Source organism: Cucumis sativus, chromosome 6, assembly GCF_000004075.3.
Source record: "Cucumis sativus cultivar 9930 chromosome 6, Cucumber_9930_V3, whole genome shotgun sequence".
Classification (NCBI taxonomy): Eukaryota; Viridiplantae; Streptophyta; class Magnoliopsida; order Cucurbitales; family Cucurbitaceae; genus Cucumis; species Cucumis sativus.
Genome location: NC_026660.2, coordinates 19,888,986 through 19,914,918, shown reverse-complemented (window position 1 = coordinate 19,914,918; position 25,933 = coordinate 19,888,986). Strand labels below are relative to the sequence as shown.

The 25,933-nt window shown below is 34.8% G+C and overlaps 4 protein-coding genes and 1 long non-coding RNA gene across 9 annotated transcripts; 3 read left to right on the top strand and 2 right to left on the bottom strand.

Moving 5' to 3' along the window:
- Positions 1 to 121: 121 nt before the first annotated feature.
- Positions 122 to 8,984, top strand: LOC101211023 (RNA-binding protein 24-A). Its single transcript, XM_004146715.3, has 8 exons — positions 122 to 1,110; positions 1,320 to 1,443; positions 1,643 to 1,778; positions 2,664 to 2,700; positions 2,874 to 3,111; positions 3,709 to 3,815; positions 3,913 to 4,011; positions 8,166 to 8,984. Exons 1-6 carry the CDS (start codon positions 880 to 882, stop codon positions 3,801 to 3,803), a joined length of 861 nt encoding a protein of 286 aa, XP_004146763.1. The 5' UTR covers positions 122 to 879; the 3' UTR covers positions 3,804 to 3,815; positions 3,913 to 4,011; positions 8,166 to 8,984.
- Positions 8,985 to 10,577: 1,593 nt separating this feature from the next.
- LOC101211274 lies at positions 10,578 to 13,352 on the top strand. Of its 3 annotated transcripts, XM_011659168.2 has the most exons (5): positions 10,814 to 10,945; positions 11,025 to 11,475; positions 12,051 to 12,284; positions 12,412 to 12,503; positions 12,584 to 13,352. In XM_011659168.2, exons 2-5 carry the CDS (start codon positions 11,089 to 11,091, stop codon positions 13,206 to 13,208), a joined length of 1,338 nt encoding a protein of 445 aa, XP_011657470.1. In that variant the 5' UTR covers positions 10,814 to 10,945; positions 11,025 to 11,088; the 3' UTR covers positions 13,209 to 13,352. The 3 variants fall into 3 exon arrangements, with proteins under 3 accessions (XP_031744117.1, XP_011657469.1, XP_011657470.1); XM_031888257.1 differs by having other exon boundaries at positions 10,578 to 11,475; positions 12,423 to 12,503; positions 12,660 to 13,352; XM_011659167.2 differs by having other exon boundaries at positions 10,582 to 11,475.
- LOC116404789 lies at positions 11,783 to 15,563 on the bottom strand. The gene is made up of 2 exons (XR_004217864.1): positions 13,780 to 15,563; positions 11,783 to 12,153 (listed from the first exon to the last, which is right to left on the bottom strand). It is a non-coding gene; the product is annotated as an uncharacterized LOC116404789 (long non-coding RNA).
- A 231-nt stretch (positions 15,564 to 15,794) lies between these two features.
- On the bottom strand, positions 15,795 to 19,628 carry LOC101211525 (psbP domain-containing protein 3, chloroplastic). Of its 2 annotated transcripts, none has more exons than XM_004146717.3 (10): positions 19,471 to 19,628; positions 19,300 to 19,387; positions 19,080 to 19,180; positions 18,909 to 18,977; positions 18,744 to 18,824; positions 18,574 to 18,656; positions 18,273 to 18,348; positions 17,288 to 17,406; positions 16,233 to 16,277; positions 15,795 to 16,025 (listed from the first exon to the last, which is right to left on the bottom strand). In XM_004146717.3, exons 1-10 carry the CDS (start codon positions 19,553 to 19,555, stop codon positions 15,999 to 16,001), a joined length of 774 nt encoding a protein of 257 aa, XP_004146765.1. In that variant the 5' UTR covers positions 19,556 to 19,628; the 3' UTR covers positions 15,795 to 15,998. The 2 variants fall into 2 exon arrangements, with proteins under 2 accessions (XP_004146765.1, XP_031742571.1); XM_031886711.1 differs by having other exon boundaries at positions 19,080 to 19,220; positions 19,471 to 19,609.
- Positions 19,629 to 21,761: 2,133 nt separating this feature from the next.
- Positions 21,762 to 25,915, top strand: LOC101211767 (AT-hook motif nuclear-localized protein 10). 2 transcript variants are annotated; one of them, XM_004146718.3, is made up of 6 exons: positions 21,762 to 22,058; positions 22,679 to 23,224; positions 24,015 to 24,067; positions 24,611 to 24,742; positions 24,890 to 25,051; positions 25,317 to 25,915. In XM_004146718.3, exons 2-6 carry the CDS (start codon positions 22,729 to 22,731, stop codon positions 25,566 to 25,568), a joined length of 1,095 nt encoding a protein of 364 aa, XP_004146766.1. In that variant the 5' UTR covers positions 21,762 to 22,058; positions 22,679 to 22,728; the 3' UTR covers positions 25,569 to 25,915. The 2 variants fall into 2 exon arrangements, with proteins under 2 accessions (XP_004146766.1, XP_011657467.1); XM_011659165.2 differs by lacking the exon at positions 21,762 to 22,058 and having other exon boundaries at positions 22,270 to 23,224.
- The last annotated feature ends 18 nt before the right edge of the window (positions 25,916 to 25,933 follow it).

Sequence of the window (25,933 nt, the reverse complement as noted above, 5' to 3'; positions counted from 1 at the left end):
AGAGAAAAGAAAAAAGAGAAAAGAAAAAAGAAAGAAAAAAAAAAAGGAAAACTGTGGTGTGTGAGATTGGGAGTATCTGAATAGAAATCCCGTAAAACTCGAGGGTCCGTCAATTAAACAAAAGAAAGCACAAAGTACTAACAACAACCATGAAAAACCAATTTCTAAACCCTTTCCTTCTCCTTTCCTTTCCCTTTCCCTTGTTTTCCTCCGCCACCCTCCGCCTCCCCTCCCCTTACTCTCCGGCGCCGCCGTCTCCTCCTCCTCCTCCTCCTCCTCCTCCTCCACCACCTCCTCCACCTCCACCTTTGTATTTGTATTCTCCATTATTATGATCATAATTACAATACTCCTTCTTCCATATTCCCTTCTTTCTCTCCTCTCACTTTCCCCCCGTACAATTCCACCTTCTTCCTACGGTCCCTAGATCTCTCTCTCTCTCTCTCTGCCCTCATCACTGACCTCCTCTTCCCCTCTCCCCTGTTCCTCTTTGGCCCATCTCCACCCCTCGCTTTCTTTCTTTCTCGCTCATTTCTAGGGTTTCCCCTTTCCAATTATGATCACTCTTATTGGGTTTGATCCTTTCTCTTCTGCCTTCCTCTCACTTTTTCCTGTTTCTCTTCATCATTCCTCTCCTACCCTTTTCCTCCCCATTCAATTCTTTTCAATTTCCTCCTGATTCTCTCTGTATATCCCCCTCAATTCCTAAAGGGTTTTCCTAGGGGTTTGCTTCTGCTATGTGGGTTTCTCTCTAATTCTCTTTTTCTCCTCCACGTGATCCAATCTTACTTACCCTCTGTCTCTTTGTTTATATTGTATCTTGGGGGTTCAATTCTTTTTTTCTCTTGTTTCTTTTCTTCTTAAGTTTCTCCATTAATAATGGCTTATCAGCATGGTCCGGGTCCTAGTTCCATATCTGGATCAAGTTCGAGTTCTGGTTTCCTGAACTCTCCTTTTGGTGATACCACTTACACCAAGGTCTTTGTTGGTGGGTTGGCATGGGAGACTCAGAGCGAGACTATGAGGCGCTACTTTGAGCAGTTTGGGGAGATTCTTGAGGCTGTTGTTATAACGGATAAGAATACAGGGAGATCCAAAGGATATGGTTTTGTGAGTATTAATGGTTTTTACTTTAATGGGTTTTTGTTAACTTTATACTTTTGTTTCTACTTTCTAAAAGTAATAGCCTAAGAACATTCGTTTTGACACCTTTTCTTTTCTAGCAAGCTAGTCGTATCTAATTGTTTGATCATTAATATCTATATTGTTGACATTGGAATGACCTGAACGTTTGTTCCTGTTTACATGGAGGGTTTTAGGTGACTTTCCGGGATCCAGAGTCTGCTAGAAGAGCTTGTGCAGACCCTACTCCAATTATTGATGGCAGGCGAGCAAATTGTAATCTAGCTTCACTTGGCCGGCCTCGCCCACCTTTATCTTATGGTATTATTCACTTATTTGATCTTTTATTGCTCAGCAAATCATATTGCTAGTTCCTGTCATGTGTATTTTTGTATGATCGGGGATTTTTCTTGGCATGTGCCATTTTGTTGAAAGGAATTAATGTTCACAAATTCCTGTTTTCAGTTTTTTAAAGCTCTAGATCGGTTGGTCTTTACTTTTACACTGCTGTTTCTTACAGGAACAGGACGTTTAAGACAGCCTGCAGTTTATGTTGGAGGGATGCAACCCAACAGGGGAACTTATATTGGAAATTTTGGCTATCAACAACCGGTTTCCTATGCTTATCAGCAGGGACTTGCATATCCTCCTTATGGGTATGTCTCCAAGGTTCTTCGTTGTGCATCCAAACCTACCAATATATTCAAATTTTGTTATTTTGTATAACTCCAATCTTTTGTGTTTTGCATTCCTATATCACGACCTTTGCATTTTGTATTATGACTCTGTGGGGATTTGTTCGCTTTCAGAAGTTCGAAATTATGATATTTGATTTATTTTTCATTTCTGATTGCCACTAAATCTTATATCAAATGAATGGTATCGTCTAGTTACTTTAGATGTAATTATGTAAATATATGCTTTCAGGTTGGGTGTTTCATTTTTTGAGGACAGTAACCTTGTCTTTTCTTTTAGACCTTATATCCTAGTTTTCATTGTTTCTTAACATGGTTCATAGATACCACTTGGTTGGTATACATTCCCTGCACTGCCAACTTAATGTTAGTATTTTTCTTTGAAGTCACAAGGTATATTACCAATCACTACATGCAGCATTCCTTAGGATATGTTTCTTTGTCACCTCCCAGAAATCAGGATTGGTACCTGATCAGTGATGTGGCACAGTGTGATTGGTAATTGCAGGAATACCATAGAAGTTGTATGAGGATATGTGCCAAGACTAATGTAATTGAACGGGAAGAAGCATGGCTAGTATTATTGGTGAAGTTTCATATCTTGTTTTCTCTTGCGTTTTATAGTTTATATTAAAAGTCAAGTTGGTAGGATTTGAACTCTAGTCTCTAGTTAATTGGGGTACCAAATATTTGTCTTCTGGTATCACAATGGACTGTGGGTTGTTAAACAATTTCCTCCTGTTAAGTTTGCATTGTTCTGTTTGTGCTACTACTTAAATTTCTGCTTTCATAATCCTATCGCTTGGAAATATTTAAAATGTTTTAAATTATTTGTTTCCTTTGCAGTTATGCTACTTACGGACCCGAGTATGTCTACCCGCAGGTATCACTGTTGGTATATTTACTTATGTCTGCAATTTTGTGTTTGAAGGGTGGATTTGGAAGTAGGGAAGGGTGATACGATGGGTATCCTTAGAAATTTCTCAAGCTTTTTGACAGTCCTAGCATAATATGCTCAGTGGTTTTGATTTTCTGTGTCTTGTATCCTTTGTCTAGGGTGGATACAACCCTTTTGTGGGTCAGCAATACCTGCAGATTTATGGAGTGCCTGGGTCAGCAAGCCCTACAATTTATCATTATGGACAATTAGGTCAAACAGTCCCTGGTGGTCATGGTTATGGAGCAGTACATGGATATGCGATGCCAAGTCCTCAGATTTTGCAGTTTAGTGGTCCTAATGTTAATGCATTAACATCTTCTCCAATGCCTACTATTCAGGCACCATATCCTTCAGGTATTCTGCTTTGTATGATGATTACTCTTGATTACAACATTGAGCAATGTGAATTTTGACTAGTTTTTTAGGCATTTTTCCTTGAATTTCTTATTTTGTTATCATCAATTGGATAATCTTCTGTGTATTTGTGTTATCTTTTTTAGTTTCTCCACTGGTTTGGTCCTTCCGTCTTTTTCTCGAGGCCATTTCTTTTTCCTTCTATCATTTAATCTTTTGGATGTGCCTTTTTTAATCTTTTTAAAGAAAAACTGGTAAACTTGTGTTCAATCATTTTATTGACTTAGTTATGTGATGATAGTACTCTGAAGGTTAAAAAAGTAAGTGGCACCATCCAGTCAAAACAGTGCGATAATGGACAAGACTGGATATTTTACGGGGACAGCGAAGATTTGCTTTTTTTTTTGGTTGAAAACTTTTTTCATTCTAAAGGAATGAAAGTGCAAGTTTACAACAGAAGGGGAAGCCATTCATGGGGATATTGAAATTCGTGCTATATTTTTTATCATCTGATGTAGAATGGGGAAAATTAAAATAATAAATATGGTTTGGCATGTGAAGACATGCTTGATTAGAAAAACATGTTTGTATCATCAGGGATTCCAGCACCTGTTGCAGCACAGCCACAGTTCGTTGTTCATTCTCCTTCTCAGTTTGTACAAGGTAGCGGTTCTGACCAAACATCTGGGTGAGGAGTTGATCAGGTAAACTTCAAATTTTTCTGTTAATAATTAATATTTCAAATTGCCCTTCCTATCTTATCACTAGCAGTTTCTAACTGCAATTTGATTACATTTATAGGTATCGATAGATTGCAGCAGGACTTAGAGCAGCGGAACTGCTACTTGAGTGGCGGGCTTCGGATCTAGCCTTGCAAATAATTTATCATGCATTCTAGAGGTAGACTTATGTTCAGGGCATAGGTTTTTCGACAATTTCATATTTGATCAGAATGACAACTATTTGAAAGCTGATGGTAAAATGTTTTTGGTGATATCTTTGCCTGTCATATCTTATTTCATATAGGCTTATAGCAGAATGGTAGGGTGTGCTTTTTTAATATAAGTCCTGGACAAGGAGAACAACTAATCTTGGGGATTGGTAGCACAATTCTCTGGTTTTAAGTCAACGTGTGGTAGTTGAGAAATGTGGTTGGTACAATTGAAGATGTGTTTGGATACTCATAAAAACGAGTGTGTACCTTAGGAACTAAGAAGCATGGACACTGACACAGGAAATGGGATACGACGCAACACAGCAACACGCCAATTTTTTTTAATGTAGGACACGACAGGATTGAGTACACATGATTTTTTTATTTTATTTTATTTTTATTCTATATATATATTCAAATTCTCTGTTAATTATTAAAAATAATATTTCTTTTAAAAGTAATGTATAATAAAGAAGGAAAAGACATTTTAAAGAGAAGTCCAAAACCTATTTTAAAATGACCCAAAGTGAAAAAATGTAGGCCCAAAAACCTATTTAAAGGTAAAAATCCTAACCCTAATGATGTTTCCTTTCCCTCCACTATTCTCTTTAACATCTCGCACATCTCTCCTCCCTTATTCTGCTTAGTGCTTTCCCCCTTTCCTCCTAGATTCTTCTCAATGACGCCAATCTCATCCTTTGTCATCGTTCAATTGGACAACACCGACTTCCCCTCCCTTCACCGTCACTCAGTCGAGTAAAAAATGGTCGTGTTAAATTTTTAACAAAGAATTACAGCTTCTTGTGTCCTGAGGTGTCATCTGCATGTTTGGCCATGTCGAGGAGTGTCATGCCTTTTTGGATACTCAAATTTCATATTAAAATATTTGATGTGCCAGCTGGCATAATGGGCACGTGTGCGAGGCGTGTCTGTGTTTGATATCGACACTAGACCATTTTAGGAGTGTCTATGCTTTTTAGCTTAAGAACCAAGGTAGTAAGAGATGCATTTGTTCCACATTGGTTAGAATGGGATGACCAATGTGGTAATTAAGTGGTTTGACTCTCCCACCCGAATAGTTGACTTTTGGGGTGTAGTTCTCCAAAGTTCCTAACAGTGGTATCTATTAAACCACTAATTCACCCAAAAGCTCAAGCCGGTGGTTGAATGCAAATTTAATTATATATCACCAACACTCTCTCTCACTTCTAGGCATGAAATATTTGGAAAGGCTCAGCAAGTGGAAATCGATTTTAATTGGGGAGGAAACAAGAATGTAGGGGCTTGAACACAGGATCCCCCTGGACCACCTGCTCTGATACCATATTAAACCACCAATTTACCCAAAAGCTTAAGCCAGTAGTTGAAGGCAAATTTAATTATATATCACCAACAATATCAAAGGTAGCTCTCGATGTTTCGAAGGTGGAACTGGTAGAGGGTTCTAACTGGGTGGTCGAGTGAAGTACCATCGTAGTAGCCACTTGGACATCGGGTTTTTGGGGGATGGGGGTATTGTTAGGAATCAAAGTAGTGTGGAATGCCTTTGTCATAATGGTTACAATGGGATGACCAATGTGGTACTTAAGTGGCTTGGCTCTCCCACCCCAATATCTAGCTTTTAGGGTATGATTCTCCAAGGTGCTTGAGTACCTAACGGTGTAGTCTGTCAAAACTTGTAAACCACCATAAATTAGCACAATGATCAATAAGGATAATGTAAATAATGAAGGTTTAGACCAAAAAGTAATAAGGGTTTATTGGAGGGAATAAGTTAAACACATTGGTGGCCATGCACTTAAAATTTAAATACCTTACAAGTTATCTTGGGAACCAAATGTGGTAGTATCAGGTGGTTTTCCTATGAGAATAGTCCTTGTACGTAAGCTGGCTTGAGCATTTATGAATGTCAAAATGAAAAAAAGAGAAAAATGGCATGACTATGTTTGATATATGCTCTATAATCTTGTCTAGCCAATGTGTCTACAAGAAAGTAAATTATAACACTATTATTTGAAATTAATTTATGAACTAAAATAAATGCATTTACTTTTTCCAAATATATTCTCTAAGTTGCTGAGTGGAAGTGGAGATGTGTCCAGAGAACTTCCCATGTTGGGAGACTCCCAAGTCTCGAGTCTTGTTATGCGTGGTTTTGACAAAGCTTTGATCAATGAAGTGTTCTATATGCCCACCATGCATACATGCATCTCTCCTACCCCTCTTTCTAGCTTAGTTATATGGTGATCATGTGAGTTAAGTGCCCTTTGGAAGTTCATCTAGTGTTTCGAGTGTCTTTGTAGGTGTATTAGGCAAAGTTCATGTTGGCTGGTCAAGGGAAACCTTGATGCCGCACAGGGTTAAAGGGCAAAAAATCTATTTTTGGATTTCACCCCGTTGTAAGTGATAATCGAGCCAGGTTTGTCAAACCTCTAAAACTGACCATGAGCATGATGGGAGGTTAGTGAGTGGTGAGAGGTGCCACCAGGGTAAAAAGGTTTGTCAGTCCCCTGAAACATTGACCATGTTAAGACTAGGTCAAAGAGACTTGGGGGAGATCAAGTAAAAATGTGCCAATAGCTCCACTTGATGGCGGGCAAGTGGTGGGATGCCAAGAGCCTCTGCCTTGGGGGAGGTCGAGCAGGACAACCATTGGCCCAAGGAGTAGGTCCAAGAGGGCACATGGCACCCTTTGCAGCGGTCCAAGTGGTGACACGTGACAAAGATTCGACGGAGCTAGAGAGGTTAGTGGTCAGGGCTTGTGCTTCTATGGCCTGGGATATTTTTTCTCTCTAGCTCCATTGAATATTTGCCACATTTCACCACTTTGACCGCTTCAAATGATGCCACATGTCACAATTTGATCTACTCTGTTGGGCTTAAGAATGGAAAGCGTTGGGCTCCAAATGTCCCTTGGGCTCGAGACGAAGTCCATGTGTGTCTGCCTATCAGCCTCTCATAGCACTGTCTGAGCACACAATTGGCTCCCACCCACTCTGGCGTGCACCATCCTTTGATGTGTCATGTGTGTCTTGTGGGTGCCTGTCTAGCTGCTCTTCCTGATGTCGTGGTTCGCGACCCTGTTGGCGCTGTGCTGTGCACCTCCCATGACTCATATGTCCTGTCCAACCTCCCCCAAGGTTGAGGCTCCTGCCATCAGGTGGTGCTCTGGCATGTCTTGACTTGGGGATTACTGTGCACTTGAGTTTTGGGGATTACTGAGGAAATGTTGAAGTCATGTCCATTATTGAAATAGTGCTGACTGAAAGCTCATGGTCATGATAAGTTTCCAGAAATTCCAAATACATAGGAAAGGCAGAACGAGTGAAGTTGATAACTTTTGTCACGATCTTAACATCCTTCTTATAGACTTTTATATATCTGAATATCTGTCTTGATATACTCTTACAAAATTGGCTGAATGTGTTAAACGTTTTGTCCTGATGCTTGCAAGACAATGTTATTGTTCTCTGTAGATGTTATTGTCCAGACATGAATAGTTATTTCCTCTAAGTGGAAAATATTGGAAGTTCCTGATAGTTGCTTAATAACTTCCCTCTCTCGTTTTCTTTCCTTCTTATTTCCTCTTAACAATTTTGTTTAAGGTTACAGTTATAGATGGTATCTTTTTGCATGTTGGCCTTGTGAGTTTTCTTATGGAGTATCTTGCACTAAGACCTGCAAATTAGAAATTATTTTGGTCGAATCGGAGCGACGAAGGGCTAAATCTCAATGGATCGTGGCAGCAAGGCCACTCTGCCAATTACGATACCCTACAAAGTAGAAATGATTGTGATTAGTATTTTCTTGTTTGTGTTGAATAGCCTTTTGTCCGGTTTTTCTCTTTCATAATTGAAGTACAAAGAATATCTTGTTGGCCCGAGACTTAAGATATAGACATTTGATTGAAAAGTATTTTTATTACTTTGTGGAAAATATGAAAGCAATTTATTATGCAAACACTATAATTGATAACTTGAGCTTAATCGTTGCACCCCACCCACCCACCTGATGACATTTATTTTCTGGAAGTTTGAATATTGACTTGATTTTTAAACTTGAACAAATATTGCTTCCCGTTGTTAGCAGTTGATTTTAAAGTTTTCTTGCTTAACTGCAGGTCATAGTCATGCTCACCAGAGACATCAGGTGGTCTTGAGTCGCTCCAGATGGTGGAGAAGGAATATGGAAGATGCAGGCTGCTCTCTCTAAATACCTTTCTTCTCCAGTGTTTATAAACTGTTATACACTACCAACGCACTCGCGGAAGGGTAGTCATGGATTGATTGATGGGTGCTTAAATCGGTTTTAGGCATCTATTTAGGAATAAAAAAACGTGTAAAAAGAAGTCAAATATAGAATCAACATATGATTCTTTTAATAGTCAGCTCCCGGCATTTTGGGTGTATAGGAAAGTCTCTGGTGCTTTGTGTGGTCATGGGTCTATCATCATCTGGTACTAATATATGATTTCATAAGTTCATGTGCATATTAGTTGTTAGGATTTATTGTAATTTGGAACTTCCATAATTTGGATTTCTTTTGAGGCCTGACTGACTTCATAACAACGAAGCAGCTTCGGGTTCAATCAGGAAGATCAAATTGCTGATTTTTCATTTTAATACCCCTCGCTGGCGTGGCAGATTGGCATTGGCTGCATCAGAGGATGTAAAGTTTTTAGTTCTTCCTTCACAGTGTTTGGACTATGGTTAGGTTTTGCAAACATTCTGTTTATTCATTGTGTTTGTTGTGGTAAGGCAACATTATTTTCACTTCCCTTCATTATTAGCTTGTTCTGTTTTCTTCTGTTTGGTTGGGGGGAAGCTTTAGGATTTATCTCAAAACCATTATTGTGATATGATGCCAAGAAAGGACCCATAAAATGACTAACTTGCTGCAAAGTTTTGAGATGAAGACATTGTTCTTGGCTTTTCCTTAATGATTCCCTTTCTTTTTCTCTCTTTTTTAATTATTCTTTTAGGTCGTGATGCACAAGTTTGTTTCTTCTTCCTTGTGGCACTTGATCATGAGTTCTTGCAGCGGATTCAGCCGGGGGGGGGGGGGGGGGGGGGGGGGGGTCCATTTGGGGAATCGATTGAATGTTTAAGTTGTTATTTCCATTATTTTTTCTAATGGAAACCAAACAAGCATTAGAATGATTGTTACATGGCACTAAAAATGTTCATAAAGTGACTAGCAAAGTGCCGAGGAAGAAGATTTGGGTTGATTACAAATATCCCCGACTTATTACTCAATTTTTGTTACACTTTTTTCATTGTTTATAACATGATATTGCAATCTGAAATAATATTTGTAGATATGATAGGCCTAGATTTGACCTATCCTTGTAGTCAATGAATTATGATAACCATTTATCTACATTATTATAATGTCTCTGATTATAATAAATGGATGCCTCATCAATTGCTTTAAAAGTTCTTATCCAAAATTTGAAAAAAAAAAAAAAAAAAAAGAGTAATTGCTTTTAAAGTGGTCCATTGTCAATTATTTAGTTGGATATGCCAAATCAATTTTAAAGTATGTGAAATGATGGCTGAATGTAAATATAATTAATTAATATAGTCAATTAGACACTGTAATAGATTAGCTTCGACTTGTCATTCACTAATGCCCATTACTTCAGTGCTAAAAGAAGTAAAGACTTGAATGTTCGGACTTTATAGTATGCAATAATTAAAATTTTCATAACGTGATTAAAAGTTTATATTAGTAACTCTTTTTTCTAATCTTTTTCTTCTTTGATTATCATCCTCATGCAAAATGTTTTTAAAAAAACCCCAAATGGATGGTTTTACGTACTATTTATTAATACGATTTTATTGGGTTCCCTTTTATTACTTTTTAGTCTTTGTATTTTTAAAAATAGATTCAAAATATCTTGGTATTTTCATTTTAAAGAATTATATGACATCTTAAATTTCTAAAAAATTATACTTTCTAAAATTATTTTGAACAAAAATATTTCAAGGACTCGTCAAAATTCAAATCTATATTTTAAAACTCAAATTAAATAAACCTATTCTTCTTAATTTGAGGGCTTAAAAGGTAACTTTTGAAATTTTGAATCTTTTTTTTTTTGGATAGTTGATGATAGGATTAAGAGTTAAAATGAATTTAATCGCGGTTGCCCTATCAAATATAGAACTAAATATTTATGTACTAGAAAGTGACATCAAACGTAACTCATGTAGTGATGTTAGAATTTCTTTTCTGGCTGAGAAAAATTATGAGTTGTAATTTGTATGTAGTAGAAAGTGACATCCCAATGGCTTTACCTTTTGACAACGGCTTCCCTACCTGTTAATTGAAAATGAGTTAAGTAATGAAGAAGATACCTACATAAATTTACCTTTTTAACCTCGATTGAAACTAACTCAATCTCCAACCAACTCTCCTACATGGGGGGCAATTACGACATCTCCAACCATTTGGTAAACATTCTTACTTTGCTTTCAAGCCAAGAGAAGTTGATGTTTACTTGCCAAGAATGCAAAGTTAGAGGATTTATTCCTACTTCAACCTTCAGCAAACAGAAACATTACTCTTGTGAAATTTCTAAGACTTGAAAGTGTTTGTGTAAGATTATATTTTCTTTCCTTTTGACAGAAAACTCACCCTTTTGGCTGCTTTTTTTTCCCATTAGTACAAAACATTGTTATTCTTGGCTTTCTGTATCCGGACTTACCCGCATCCAGTTTTGTGTTTGGATGAGATGAAAGTTGTGGTTTTATAGTCAAAAGTGACCAAGTTTCGGAATGGCGTCACTTATACCGGGAATATTGCTTAAACTTCTACAGAGTATGAACTCCAATGTGAAGGTCAGAGGAGAATATAGATCAGTGCTACTACAAGTTATCAGCATTGTACCTGCTTTAAATGGTTCGGAACTGTGGCCTAATCAAGGTTTCTTTGTAAAAGTTTCGGATTCTTCACACTCAACTTATGTTTCATTGTCCAGGCCAGATAATGAGTTGATCTTGAACAACAAGTTACAACTTGGCCAATTCTTCTATGTTGATAAAATGGAACCTGGAACTCCAGTTCCAGTTCTTGTTGGGATTAGACCGGTTCCTGGACGACAACCCTGCATTGGAACTCCAAAGGATCTTATGCAAATGATGGAGCCATCAGAGAATCCAGTTCAAGCTTATCAGGAAGGTAAAGGTGGAGCCAAACCAAAGGAGATGTCAGAAGGAAAAATTGATAGCATGAGACATAAAGTCGTGATCAAAGAGGAGAAGACAAATGTTTCGTCGCGGTATATGCAAGGTGTTTTGTCATTGAGTTCTAGAAGTGGTAGATTTGATTCAAGTGCAGTTGGGAGGAGCAATGAAAATGAGGATGGTGAAGCAGGTAAGAAGGTTGTAGTAGGACCGGTAAAAGGAAAGTCCAACGACCTTAAAGGTCAGGTACAAGTCTATCTCATACTAACAATGACTTTTTTTCTTTTGTTTGTGGGTGGGGTGGGGGTAAGTTTCATATAGTCCATGTACATATAAGAAGGTTCATTCTATGACCAATCAAGAATGAAAATATCCATACATAATGTCGATATACCCATAGATCGAAAGATTTGTTACTAATATTAAATAACCGTGGATTTCTCCTACATCTTTTATAAATGCTCGTAAAACATAAAAGGTGTCATTTATTTAAACCAATATGAATATGACTACTATTAGCAATATACAAACCTAGTTTTGGAGTAAAAACAACTTAATTAATAATCTAAGTGAATTTTTATTTCGAGTATCAATATTTACGAGGATACATCCATAAAATTGAAATCCCAATATCAATAACGACATCGATATTCCTTGAATAAAACTTAAAGTTCGATTTTATCAGTTTGAGAAGGAACTAAAATTGTAACTTGGAACACCATCACCATCTTATTTCATTGATGCACATAGAAAGGCAGTATTGGATTAAAATGGATTGTTCCGATCTTAGAAAAGATTCTCATTTTATGCTTCACTGATAGGTACAAGCAGCAAACCTGCAAAATCGACTTGATGAGGTTTCCTCAAAGACAGAAGCCCTTCAGTTGAGTGTCAAGGAGGCCTCTGCATCGTCCAAGAGCATCCCTGCGAAAGGCAGTTCAACTAAGCAAGAAAATTTGAATGTGAATTGCTTACCAAACAGAAGAGATAAAACTCATTCATCAGAGACGATTTCATGGGCCTCCTTGCCTAGTAATCTTTTAAAGACTGGAAAAGTATGCATTCCCTTTACTCTTTCCATGTTATTAGTCTTTTTATTTCGGCGTTATGCATTTAACCGATCGTTTCCTTTTCTCGCTCATCGAAATTTGTGGTATATATGTGGATTTTTAATTTTTCAAGGGGATGGTTAGGAGGAAAAATATAGCTTCTATGGTTGCAATAGAGGCTCAAAAAGAGGCAATTGCTGCAGCCTCCTTGATCAAATGTCTCAGGTATATTTTCAGGATTTAAATATTGAAAAAGTCGACCATATCATATGAATTAATATTATTTCCATCATCTTTCTTTTCAGTGTGTTTGCTGATCTGTGCTCATCAGCCTCACCTGAGAATCCCCAACTCCCTCTTACCAAGTTTTTCACACTGCAGCAGCTAATCTCCGAAACAAATTCCAAGGATGGAGTCAAGGACAAGTCACTTCTTTTGACTGCAAACTCATCTCTGCCAGAAGCAAATAAGTCTACAAAAGGCTCCTCTTTATTCATGTCAAAGAATGCATCGTCAAAGCCTGCAAAGGCACCTATTGAATTAAGAGACAGCGAAAAACAAGAATGGGCCAGAGGAGATGGTGCAAAGGAGATAACTTTACTAAGAGATGTTTTGCTAAAGGAATCAACAACATGGTTTTTAAATTTCTTGGAGAAAGCATTGGATGCTGGGTTTCGTATAGGAAACCAGGACAAGAAAGGCCGGAACAATGCAGGACAACAAACAGAGGCGGGTAACCATATTGCTGTTGCTCTATCTCAGCTCAAGCAAGCCAATGAATGGTTGGACAGGTTAAAAGATAACTTGAGTTCAGGAGATAATGGCTTAAGGGAATCCATTGAGAGGCTAAAGCAGAAAGTCTATTCCTGTTTGCTTGTACATGTGGAGTCTGCTGCATCAGCTTTAGAGGGCAGATTTGACCGTTGTTAATCATGAACAACAAATTCAAACTTTGTAAATATTATGACACAGTAAATTATACATTTAGATTGACTTTAATCTCTCTGATATCAAGAGTTTGTCACTCCTATCGACAAATGGCCAACATACTGATTGATAACACATTTAAAACTACTTCTTTCTGTAAACTACACTCCCTTTTCTCCACAATTCTTTACATTCCAACTCAGCATACAGATAAATCAAACATATACTGAATCATACATATCAGAAGAGTTCAAAGTTCACACAATGTAGACAACGGTGACAAGACTCATTAAACTAGTAAGTCATCAATTAAACCAGAAACCGAACCAACGAAGACAACCCATTACCATTCCACAATTTCCCTTCTTCTAGAGAAGCAATAATTTCCAGCATGAGCTATACTAAGTGAAATATGCACTAAACTGAACACCAGCTCAAGCATTCAAGTTAAAACAAATAAGAAATAGAACACCGTTACCCTTTATTAGAAGTAAACACAGGCTTAAGTTTTCAATGTTGTTTACAAAAGGAAGAGAATCCAAGTTGGAGAAGAAGAGCACATGCTAATACTTACCATCTTTCTGGTAAATCTAGCATGTGCCCTGCCTCTCCAGCATGGCTCACTCTTCCCATCTCCAAACGTGCCTGTTGAATAGAGCTAACTCAAGTACTGGTGTTTTAGGCATTTTAACAAACAGCTTTTATGAGCCTACAAAAGAACTGCAAGAACACACATATTTAAACAGCAATGTGAGGTGAGTAAACAATTGGGGACGCATGAAAAAAAAGTGGAAAATATATTCCGTGTTAATTTAAAACTTTGTACCACAGCCCAACAAAAAGGTTTGTTGATGAGAATTGAGAATGGGAAGCATGTTAGAGGTAGGCGAGTGGGTCAGATTGTTTTGTATATGAAATAATTCAAAACCCATGAGTGGATCTAGCTGCCAAGTGATGGGTGGGGGAGAAAAGAAAAGAAGAGAGCTTCATTGGTTGCCAAACTGGCCATTTTTCATGTTGAGCTTTTTACCAAATGTCACACCAACCTTGAACCGATGAATCTGAGAACCCCCACACTTACTTGGAGCATCTATATAATTAAGCTTAAATAATCATTTCCTAATTATTGCAACTTATAAACTTAAGTTTCTAAATTATTTCATAATTTAGTATAGTAACACAACTATTTCGTAATTTAACCTAGTATGAGAGCATATGTTTAAACTTCCATTACGATATAACTCCTAACATTCCACCCATATTTCATAAAGGTTTAATTAATCTTCGGACAAATTAATTAGTTTTTAACTAAAAGTTAGGGGTTGAATTTACTTATATGCCCTTTTTCTTGATCTTAAATAAATAAGAATATGTGTGTATATATTATTCTTTCATATTTTCTTCTACTTCAAACTCTAACACCTCTCTTTCATTGCCTCTTCCCGCAATCACTCTTTTGTTTAATCAAAAAATTTGCGAAGGTCATTAAAAATGCTAATGGTTGAAAAATAGAGAGTTACATGTCATAGGAACCAGAGGATATGATATTTATTAGAGCATAAGGATGATTAGTTAGGAAGTAAATCATGATTAAAACCTTAGGTTAACATATTTAAGAGGGCAAGTAAGTAAGTACTTTATACTTGTTTATTTCGAATGTCTCGATTTTTTTATACTTATATATACTTCAGTTACTCATTAAGTGGAACTTTATTGTAATCTTCTTAGTTTTCTTTCACTATCATTCTAGAAATGTAATTTGTCTATCTACTTTCATTTAAATCTACGAATATTAAAAAAAAAAGATTCAAACATACATTCTAATGGATTATGCTCTTCACTCAATTGGTGATACTCTTTCCTTCCTATGGAGCAATTATACCAACAATGATGTTCAAGTAGAAAATGAATCTTAGTCATTGGAGAAGACGAAAATAAAGAAAGAGGTAGTGATGAAATTTCTACGGGGGTATTGCATACGAGATAGAAATTAATTGTTATGTCCTAAATTTTCATTGTATGGTATTGTTGGAATAAATGGTCAACCGATATACTATACAAGTAATATTTTTGTATGTGTCATTGGATGAGATTATGGTGCACCAAATATATAAATATATACATACTTTCTTTCCACATTAGAATTTTGGAAATCAAACTGTGCAATTGAAGACAAATGGAGAAGAAAAAGGTAAACAAATTTTGCTACTATTGTAGGATAACTGTAAAAATACAAAATTAATAAAAAATATTTATAAATAAAGTAAAATTTCACTCTATTTATATATATCTACTTACTAATTATGATTCATACACGAGTTTATCACTTAATACATAATAACATTTTGGTCGTGCTTGTCAATATATTTTAGTTTGTTTTGCTATATATTGTTAATTTTTGAAATTAATTAATTAATATTTTAATAATAATAAATCTAATGTTTAAAATATGGAATACTTAATTCTATGAAATTTTCATGAAAATATAAATAAAATATCAAGTTTATAGATGTTACTTCAGAAACTAAATTTATATGAGTGATACTTCTATATATATATATATATATTTTTTTTCTGTTTTGTGGATTCTTTTATGAATTAACAGAAATGTGAATTCATCCTCATGAAAATGTAAAAATATAGATGCATCAAAGACAATTCAATATTATGTTTAGAACTCATTACAAAAAATAATAATAATAATAATAACAAAAGAGAACTATAATTAGAGAGAGATGTGGAAAATATTTAACCATAATGATAGTGTGGTGGAGGCCAATTCTGTGGCAATCATCAAATGAAAGCGAAGGAATTGACAACCTACAAAACCAACATTCTCACTCTCATTTTCTTGAGGGAAACTCAATAATAGATTACCTTTTTAGAAAATTTCTCAAGCATACCAAAATTTGAAAAAATATTTATACTTTATCAAAGAAATTGTGTGTAGTTTATTTGTCTATTATTCTTTAAAAAAACCCTTAATTTTATGAAAATTAGAAATTCATGCTTCACATATTCACTAACCTTCTCGATTTTGGAGCTATAGCTCTCCGATTCTTCATCTGCATACTGAATAACAAATTAAAACAACTATTAATAAGAAAATAAAGTTATATTTTGCCATACATTTTTTTAAAAAATTAGTCCCTTTATTTATCTTTTTATAATTATTGGTTGGGTCTTTATTGAGTCAAATCAACTTTTACATGTGTTATTTTAGTAACTCAATTTAGAAATCATTTGTCCTAGCCATCCATCATCAATCATTCGACCCCCAAAAGAACTAGAAATCTATTCGAAAATCTTACAGCCTACATCTTACTTCAAATATGATTTCACTTAGATGAACTTAAACAAAAAAAACGAGCACACTCCAACTAGAGGTTTGATTTTCATGTCCTACATATTGTTAATTTTTTATAAAGAAAAAAAATAATAAACTGACAAAAAAAATTACAAATTTTATCCCTAATACATAGTAGTCTCAATTAGTAAACTATAATTTAAAGTTGCTATTTTGATTTGTTCAACACTAATTCAATTTTAGTTCATATACTTTCACTTCAAATCATCATTTTTATATAGTAAATTTAGTCCTTTAAAATTGTTTAAAAGTTTAATAATAACAATTGAAGAAAATACACCAAATGAATATATTTCTGTACAGTGAAAAAGCTAAAAGACAATCTGTTATATAAAAAGCAATTTAAACTCCTAAATTGAAGGTATATGGAAAGTATAAAGATTATAATTAAACAATTTTTAAAGCATATAGATCAAAATAATATATTAAGTTTTTTATTATTTTTATTATTACATTCATCATTTTTTATTTTTTACTATTATTTATTATTTTCTTACCAATTTAAAATAGTTTATATCTCAAACATTTACTATTATAACTTAACCTAAAATGATTATTTTAAAAATAAATTATTATAACACAATTATAATCCTAAAATATTATTTTAAAAATAAATTATTATAACTCAATTATAATAACCTTTTAACGGTAATAACTAATTTAGGGAGGCAAGAATAAAACAAGTGGTTTGAGGATAAAATAATGAGTATTCTACCTGTCCTGTTATGGTGTAAAGTCTATTGTACCAGCCATTGGATGACATCCCAATTGCTGAGTATAAATGTTTGCGGCTTTCACCTGGATTCTGCAGTGTGTACTCTATGTAATATATCCCTGCCAATTTCTTTTCAAATCAAACCTCATTCTTCTATGACGTCAACGATTTAGGTATTTTTAGACTCATGAAATCGAAGTTCATTTATAATGGACGATAAAAGAGATTTTTTAGACCATTTTGTGCTATAATTCGCTGGACAAACTTGAGGGTAATGTACTTAGTGTCATACCTAGTCGAGTAGCTCTAGAAGCATGTGTAAAATGCCTAGAACCAGGAATGTGATCTTTCTAGCAAGGGTAATGAAATTACATGTGAGACTAGCAAATGGCATCATGAATGTTAATGTAGTACGATTGGTTGGTTTTATTACATGCAAAACTTGAGTGACGTGTTCTGTAACATGCTATATATTATATTCGACATGTTTTGATGTATAGCAAATTTCGTCTAGAGTCTCCTATGTCAAAACTTCTCCATATTAGTGATTTAAGTTCATAGGTTGTGAGAAAAATTCTGTGTAAATGTATTTCAACCCCAGTCTCCATAGAGAACTTTGTGTGGATGAAGAATGAAATGGAAAATGAAGACAGTAACCAAGAAATTGTCCCCTTTCTTGTCCAATCCCCTAGATATCGCTAGGCAATGTGGAAGATTCCTTTTTCTACGTTTGTATGATATTGTTCACTGACTTTTAATTTCATCCTAAATGCTTTCATACCATTGAAGATAGGACCTCACTTACTCTCCCTATTCTTTAATTAATGTGTAACTTTGTTAGCCCCTAACTGAACAAGAGAACTTCTGGACAAAATCTATTTTGTGGTTCTCTCGAGTAAGTTTCATGTTTACAAACAAGTTTCCATCAAGCTTGAACCATGCATATGTAAATGCAGAGTTGATTGGTTGTACTTGAGCCACATACCTTTAGATGATCTACAGTCGATAAGTTTCGCCGCCACACCTGGTGGCCTTTTCCAGCTTCTGTCCAGTCCACTCACCTGAAAGAGAAATCAAGAGAAGAGGAAAATCCATATTTAGGCTATCTGTTTCCATTCGTAAACTGCAAAAGAAGAGACCCCGTTTTGGCTTTCAGTTTTCATACAGAAAACCCAAAAAGATGTCTAATTTTGGTTGTCTTTCTATTTAAGCAACTTCAAGATAAGAGAATCAATTTTGGGTTACAAGTTTGGTTCAAAAACTGCAAAATGATATGAAAGACATACCAATGTATCAGCAAATTCCTCAACCTTGCCAAAGGATTCCATCCTCGTGTAATCAGGACCAAGCCCCGAGATTACAACACTGACTAAACCGAAGTTCAGTCCATCAAAATATTCAAAACTGAAGCAAGTGAGAGAAAAAAAATAAATGAGAGAAGATCTAAGAAAATTACCATTGGAAGTTGAAGTTTCTTGAGGAAAAAATGCCGTAACCGACTTGAATCCATTCGGTTCACCATTACCCACTTGCCAATCTACATAAATCAGACAAGCTCAACTAATTAACTCAATTTAATGTCTAATTCTCTAAACAAAAATCTCAAACTCAGTCTACAGACCTTGAGGAATCACCAAGCTGAACTTATTCGCTTCGTCTGTATACGTCCGATAATCTTCAGCAACCACAACTATCACTCGTAAACTGAACGAATTCAGTCTTCAAATAAAAACAATACCGAAAGGGGATAACGTAATCTGTGATACCAAAGGTGAAGAAGGCAAATCGGTACCACTCTCAGCTAGGGCATTAGAACCAACTTCTTGAAATGAAAATGCGGTGAATCCAATCCCTAGCATAATTTCTCGTCTGTTGACTCCGCTCGCCAAATAACTAAGAACCAAGAGAAGGAACGAGCATTTGAATCTTTGGACTAAAACGAAGCAACACTCGAATTAAACAGGACAACAAGCAAATGTGATAAAATTTTGAGGAAGAGAGGGGAATTTTACCTGGGTTTTTTGTTAGAAGTGTGGATGCTGTTGCCATTGGCAGAGCAGAAAACACGAAGTGTTGAGCGGATAGGAATAATGGAGAATCCTGAAATGGAAGAAGTAAGAAGATCGGATTGAAGAGAAGGAGAGGAAGATGAGTAGAGTAGAGTAAAGAAGAGAGAAGAATACCATTGGAGAGTGATGATTGTGAGAAGCGCAATGAGTGAGGGCGTAGGATTACAGCGCTGGGTGAAAGAAGGGACGCCATCGCCATGCTTGTAGTCCACTCAAAGATTAGAGATGGATTTTCTTTGTACAATGCGCTCCATTTGTCCTCTTCCCATTTCTTTGCTATTTCTTTAAACCTTGAAAAATTTTAGGACATTTTAGTGTAAATATTTGAGGAAAATGGTTAAAAATAGCAAATTTTCTAATCTAAAATTTTTTGATTTTAAAAATGCTCTAATATTTAACGAGTTCTTTTTCATAAATAAACCATCAAAATTACAAAATTAAAAATTAATTAGAGACTCGATAATTTTATAAAATAATAAAAAATTGACATTAATATTTGATGAATTATTTATTTTTACATTAATTTGTTACATACCCAAATTAGCGAACTTAATTCATAAAAAACTAAAACATAGGAACTAAATTGTTATCCATCAAAGTTCAAATACTAAATTATTATTTATATGAGAGTTTGGGATTAAACATGTTTTTTAAAAATTTTTATGGAATAAATATTTGATCTTAGAACATAAACCTATTGAAAAATCTAAGTGGATGTTAGACAATTTTAAAGTAGAGGGACTTATTTGATACAATTGAAAGCTTGTCGATATTAAATAATAAAGTTAAACCAAACGACCTAAGTTTACAAACTACACTTTCAATGTATCATTCATTTTAAAAATCCTTTATACCCTTGTTTTTAGTTTCACAAATATTTGAACTATAGATTCAAATTTCTAACATCTCCATCAAACATCAAATATTTGTAGCTATTGTATTGAGTTAACATAGGATAAAATCAAAAATATATTTAACAAATGTTGATATTTATCTCTCTTGAATCTTCCGTATGATAAAATGCGATCAAAGTTTCACATCTATTAAATAAGGGGTATGATGAGGGGTTTATAAAGAATGACAACTATCTTTAATAGTATAAAGTCTTTTGGGTGATATGTGTATCTAATGTGAAAAATATTATATCGTTGGAAAGATATTTGAAAATCATTCCCACTCGAGTTGGTGTTTTTGTTTTAAAAGTCTTTCCATCTCAACTACTTTTCTTCCTTATTTTATTTTTTAAAATTGTATTTATAACGTTTTCTTTTTGTAGGTTTACCTAAACCAATTAGTACTACGTTTCTTACCCATAATTATTAGTCAGCATTAATTATACATTGAATGGGATTTTTCTTTCTTTTTTGGAAAGAAAACTAGTTTGTTCTCAATTGAATATTTTTCTCTTTGTTAAATTGTAAAATTAAACGTAAGATATTTTTGTAGAACATTAGTAGGGTATTAGAAACATTTAAAGACTTGTTGCATTAGAATGTCAACTATGTTTTTGTTGGAGAAACTATGAATAGATAAATTACACAAACCTACATAATGCAAGAGTATTATCCAATAATAGTTTATAACTTTTAAGTATCATTTACTTTTACGTTATATAACTTACACGACACATAATTATTTTCAAATATAACAAAATGAATCAAAATATTTACAATATATAACAAAATATCACAATTTATTTATGATGGATAAAGAAATACTATTATATCAACATCTATCTACGGTATGATTGACACAATTAGTACATGGATAATAATTTATCGTAGTCTACCATGGATAAATTATAATATTTTGTTATGTTTGTAAATATTTTAACTAATTTTATCATTTAAAATAATTTTTCTATGATTATTATACGAAGAGAAAAGCACCATTTTAAAAATATTGAAACATCTTTTTGTTCATTACTTACTTATATATTAAAAATGTGATGTTTTTTTTCTTCAATATATACGTCCTAATTTAAGAACTTAAAAATATGAATTTTTTTAAACAATTAAAATATTTACAAAATTTTAGATATATGATATTTGGTGTTTATTAGTGATTTGATAGACAATAATAAAAGTTTACAAATGTTGATTCATTTTATTACATTTAACATCATATAGTAAGTAAAAATTAAGGGCCATACTAAGTCGGGTTGAATGTAGGTTTTTAGATATATAACAAATATTGTTTAATTTGTATGGATGTATTAATATTTACTATTGGGAAGAGACAATTTAAAAAATATTTACAGATACACACTAAAATACCATTATATATATAAAATTGATGTTTTCTAAAAAAAGATATAAAGACATTGAAAGTCATGAAAGGGTCCCTTCTCCCCAACCACACCTTGAAATACCCAACGCCTGTATTGCACTTTTTACCTGCTCTTTATTTCCTTTTTCTTTTTATTATTTTTCGCTTTTAATTTCCCTCCCCCAAACCCCAAAACAATTAAACCACCGCCGTAAAAGGAAAGTAATCCCTAATTATCAAATTAAATATTTTATAATTAAACCCACAATTCATCCCATAATTACTAATAAATATTTTAATATTTTCTTATTTCCCCCATTTCTTTTTCCAAAATACCTTTTCAAACCAACCCTCCGTTTTCCCCCTCCAAAGCCCTAATTTCCCCTTCTTTCTCTTCTGATTATCACTCTCCCCCTATTTTTCCTATTTTACTGGTAAGTTTTTAGTAATTTCCCCCTTTTTTTTTCTTTTTTTTTTCCCCCCCATTTTTTCCCTTCGTTTCTTCTGTTTTTTTCATACTTAATTTCAATTTTTTTCTTTGATATATATTTTTATTTTTATTTTTATTTTTTATTATATATTTATATATTTTTCTTCCTATTATTAAGATTTAATTTTATCATATTTTGCATGATCTGTTCTGTTGTACTTCACTTGTTAACCTTCATGTTATTAGCTCTTTTGTTTTCTTCTTCTATAATTTCGTTGGATCTTGTTTACTGATTTTGAAGAAATGTTGAAGTTTTGGGATAAGGGTTTCTTTTAATTCTTGTAAACTTTAGCTTGTTTGTGTTTGATTTCACATTTGGGAAAATCTTTAATCATCTTCTAGGTTTTTTTTTTTTTTGTTTAATTCTTTGTTTGCATTTCTAGTTCTAATTTGGTTAAGTTATACGGTTTACGAACTAAATACATTCCGAAATCTGCATTAGTGTGTTATATGTTAGATCTTACCTACTACGCTTCTGAATTTTATTGGATTATGGGTGATGATCGAGATGAAGATTCAAAATCACGTACACTTTCTTCGTGTATTTGCAATTTTGATTTCCAGGCTTTAGATAGAGTTTTGGTTGAAGCTGTAGGGGAAAAAAGAGAAGAGAAATGTCGGGATCTGAAACTGGTGTTATCACCAGTAGAGAACCTTTCGGCGTCGGCGTTCAAAATAGCTCCTTACACTCGCAATCGGGGACTCAGAATATGCGATTAGCCTTCGGCGCTGATGGGACAGGCTACAAGCCTGTAACTCCTTCGACCTCACCGTCTTACCAATCCTCCATGGCCGGAGTTTCTGGTAATGCCGGAATTGAGGGATCGGCTGGTGGTGGTGGTGGAGGAGGGTCTATGTTGCCTCATGGGTTCAACATAAATTCGGTGGGCAGTGAGCAAATAAAGAGGAAGAGGGGTAGGCCGAGGAAGTATGGACCGGATGGCTCCATGGCTTTAGCTTTGGGTTCTGGGCCGCCATCAGGAACTGGATGTTTTCCTCCTTCAAATATGGCTAATTCTGCTTCTGAAGCTTTGGGCTCACCAAATTCATCGAAGAAAACTAAAGGCAGGCCACTTGGTTCTAAGAAAAAGCAACAATTGGAAGCTTTAGGTAACTATTCTAAGTGCCTTGTCCTGTAATCCTCTTCCATGTCAAGATCCAGTTGGGTCTCTGGATTTGATGCTTGACTTGACTGCTATTCGATCGTTATGCTCTTAACTTTAACGTTTTGTATTTTTCAGTTATCACGTGGCATTGACAATATATGAATATCATTGATTGTCTAGGAATTTTGAGTTGACCAGTTTACTGTGTTGATTTAAATGAGATGTTTGATATTTCTTACACATATATCTAATTGGCTATTTATATAGTTTGGTCTGACTTTAAAATATGGAAAAAACAGTGATATCAAAAACTAGATGTTGGATTCTGTTATCTCCTAGATGGGATTATTGTCATGAATTACATATTTGCCCTTCTTTTGTCTTGCATTGGCTACTACGAATCTTAGTTGTTTTGACCAATATTTATTTAGTTGCATTTACGAGAATATCCATTAGTTTTTGTTATGGAAAGCTAATTATTGTTGAGAAAATGCATCTTTTGTCATATCGTTTAACCAATCAAACATACCTTTTCTGGTGGAATAGAGGTCAGCTACTCGTCTACAACTGTATTTTCCTTGCCTGTTTTGTCCTCTTTATGTGTACAAGATTTAAATTATAGTGTTAAGTGTAATAACTATACAGCAACGGGAGAAAAGGAAGGGAATCTCACTTTGGTTGACTTTTAGTGTCCAAGCAATGCTATTGTTTATATTCTAAATTATTGTTTGATAATTATTTAACTTATGACTTTATTGAAAACTGAGTGTCTTACAGAGAAACTTTAATTGCAGGATCGGCTGGGATTGGATTCACCCCACATGTTATTGATGTGAAGGCTGGAGAGGTTCTAATTTAAAATACTATCACCAAATTTTCTGCCTGTCAATTTATCTTTACTAATTAGAACAGCATCTTGAAGGACTAAGCAATTCACTTTCTTGCTCATTCACTTGTCAAATCATAACTGTAAATTTATTCTTACTTTGAATGCTTTTTGGATACCCTTGCTGTTTCTTACATCGTGATGCTGAATAGTTTACCACTAGAGTGTTAGATGTTGACTGTTGTTTATTCCTAGCCTTTGTTTATTTTCAATTTGAAGTTTATTGGTGCATGGTATACCAATATTACCCTTTCTTTTGCAGAATTGTTATGTTAACACTCTTTATAAGACTTGTACATTGATTTTGTGGTATAAGCTCACTGCAAGCTTCAGAAACACGTGCAATTATGTGATCACCTTCTCCTCCCAGCAAAAAATAAAATAAAAATAATAGAGAGAGAGAGAGAGAGGAGAATGCTAATTTCATAAGCATTATGGACTTCCACTGCTTTCATTTAATTCTTGACCAAGCAACAATCATTTGATTTGCACATGGTTTTACAGGATGTATCGTCAAAAATAATGTCCTTTTCTCAGAATGGCCCCAGAGCTATATGTATCCTGTCTGCAAATGGATCAATATCAAATGTGACTTTACGTCAACCTGCTACATCTGGTGGAACTGTTACTTATGAGGTTTGTGCGCCTTCTTTCTGCCTCAAAGAGAGTTCTAATAGAGATAAACTGTGTGTGTGTGGTATTCTTCACGTTGGTTTTAGGAATAGTTGTTTTGACTTCTAGTACAACAAGTTTATGATTTGCTTTATTTTTGTCTTCATACAGGGGCGATTTCAAATTTTGTCTCTTTCGGGTTCATTTCTCCTGTCTGAAAATGGTGGTCAGAGGAGTAGAACTGGTGGGTTGAGTGTATCTTTGTCCGGTCCAGATGGTCGAGTTTTAGGTGGTAGTGTGGCGGGTCTTCTCACAGCTTTATCTCCTGTTCAGGTGAATTTGCTTCTTTCCCATATACGACAGACAATGTCCATGGAATTTACTTCCACAAGAAATTTGAATTGGAAAAATCTCTTTCAACTCAGCGACTTCTTGAAAAATCTCTTTGCGACTTTTAAAGCATAACCAAAGAGAAAAATGCTCAACTATCTCTGCTTGGGCTTCTCCCCCAGAAAATTACGCCAGTTTCTGATTGCTATTTCCGGTGTTACAAATTATCAGTTGACATTGGTTCTACATTTTGGGATCAAATATGCAGGTGGTGGTTGGAAGTTTCATAGCCGATGGCAACAAGGAACCAAAGCCAGCCCGACAAAATGAACTCACCACAGCCTTGCCAATGCTAAACACAGCCGGCTTCGGCCATTTGACAGGAGGAGCCAGTAGTCCATCCCATGGGACGCTAAGCGAGTCTTCCGATGGCAGCCCTGACAGTCCCCTGAACAACAGCTCTGGAGGCTGCAACAACAGCAACCATCCACAGGGCATGTCCGGTATGCCATGGAAGTAAGTATCCTAGCGATTGAATCCTGCTGTGGTCCGATGATGTGTCGATAATCTAATTTCCATGATGGGATGGGTGCCGAAAGTTGTATTTCTATTGTCTTTTGGGGTGTCAAGGGAAGCTTTTGTAAGTTGTAATTTTTCTTAAAAGAAAAGGAAAATTCAGTTTTAGCGTGATACTAGCAAATCCAAGTAGGGAGAGGTTCACTATCTAATGTTTTTATTCATCAAAGGGTTTGGTTGATTGTTAGATTGAGCTATGAGGTTTGTAGAAGAGTTGGTTGGTTTTAGTTAGGTTAGTGTTGTAACGACGTATTATTAACTTTAATCAATTTCTTTCCTGTTTTATGTGTTTTTTTTTTTCTTTTTATG

What these genes read in the sequence shown, in the direction of transcription:
- LOC101211767 (XM_004146718.3), top strand. Translation starts at nt 22,729, where the DNA reads ATGTCGGGATCTGAAACTGGTGTTATCACCAGTAGAGAACCTTTCGGC. An exon ending in GTGGAACTGTTACTTATGAG is followed by an intron (nt 24,743 to 24,889) that starts GTTTGTGCGCCT and finishes GTCTTCATACAG; the next exon opens with GGGCGATTTCAAATTTTGTC. An exon ending in CAGCTTTATCTCCTGTTCAG is followed by an intron (nt 25,052 to 25,316) that starts GTGAATTTGCTT and finishes TCAAATATGCAG; the next exon opens with GTGGTGGTTGGAAGTTTCAT.
- LOC101211274 (XM_011659167.2), top strand. Translation starts at nt 10,822, where the DNA reads ATGGCGTCACTTATACCGGGAATATTGCTTAAACTTCTACAGAGTATG. An exon ending in ATCTTTTAAAGACTGGAAAA is followed by an intron (nt 12,285 to 12,411) that starts GTATGCATTCCC and finishes TAATTTTTCAAG; the next exon opens with GGGATGGTTAGGAGGAAAAA. An exon ending in TCCTTGATCAAATGTCTCAG is followed by an intron (nt 12,504 to 12,583) that starts GTATATTTTCAG and finishes CTTTCTTTTCAG; the next exon opens with TGTGTTTGCTGATCTGTGCT.
- LOC101211023 (XM_004146715.3), top strand. Translation starts at nt 880, where the DNA reads ATGGCTTATCAGCATGGTCCGGGTCCTAGTTCCATATCTGGATCAAGT. An exon ending in CTTGCATATCCTCCTTATGG is followed by an intron (nt 1,779 to 2,663) that starts GTATGTCTCCAA and finishes TTTCCTTTGCAG; the next exon opens with TTATGCTACTTACGGACCCG. An exon ending in TCAGGCACCATATCCTTCAG is followed by an intron (nt 3,112 to 3,708) that starts GTATTCTGCTTT and finishes TTGTATCATCAG; the next exon opens with GGATTCCAGCACCTGTTGCA.
- LOC101211525 (XM_004146717.3), bottom strand. Translation starts at nt 19,555, where the DNA reads ATGGCGATGGCGTCCCTTCTTTCACCCAGCGCTGTAATCCTACGCCCT. An exon ending in ACTTCTAACAAAAAACCCAG is followed by an intron (nt 19,181 to 19,299) that starts GTAAAATTCCCC and finishes CTTGGTTCTTAG; the next exon opens with TTATTTGGCGAGCGGAGTCA. An exon ending in CGACTGTAGATCATCTAAAG is followed by an intron (nt 17,407 to 18,272) that starts GTATGTGGCTCA and finishes AGAAATTGGCAG; the next exon opens with GGATATATTACATAGAGTAC.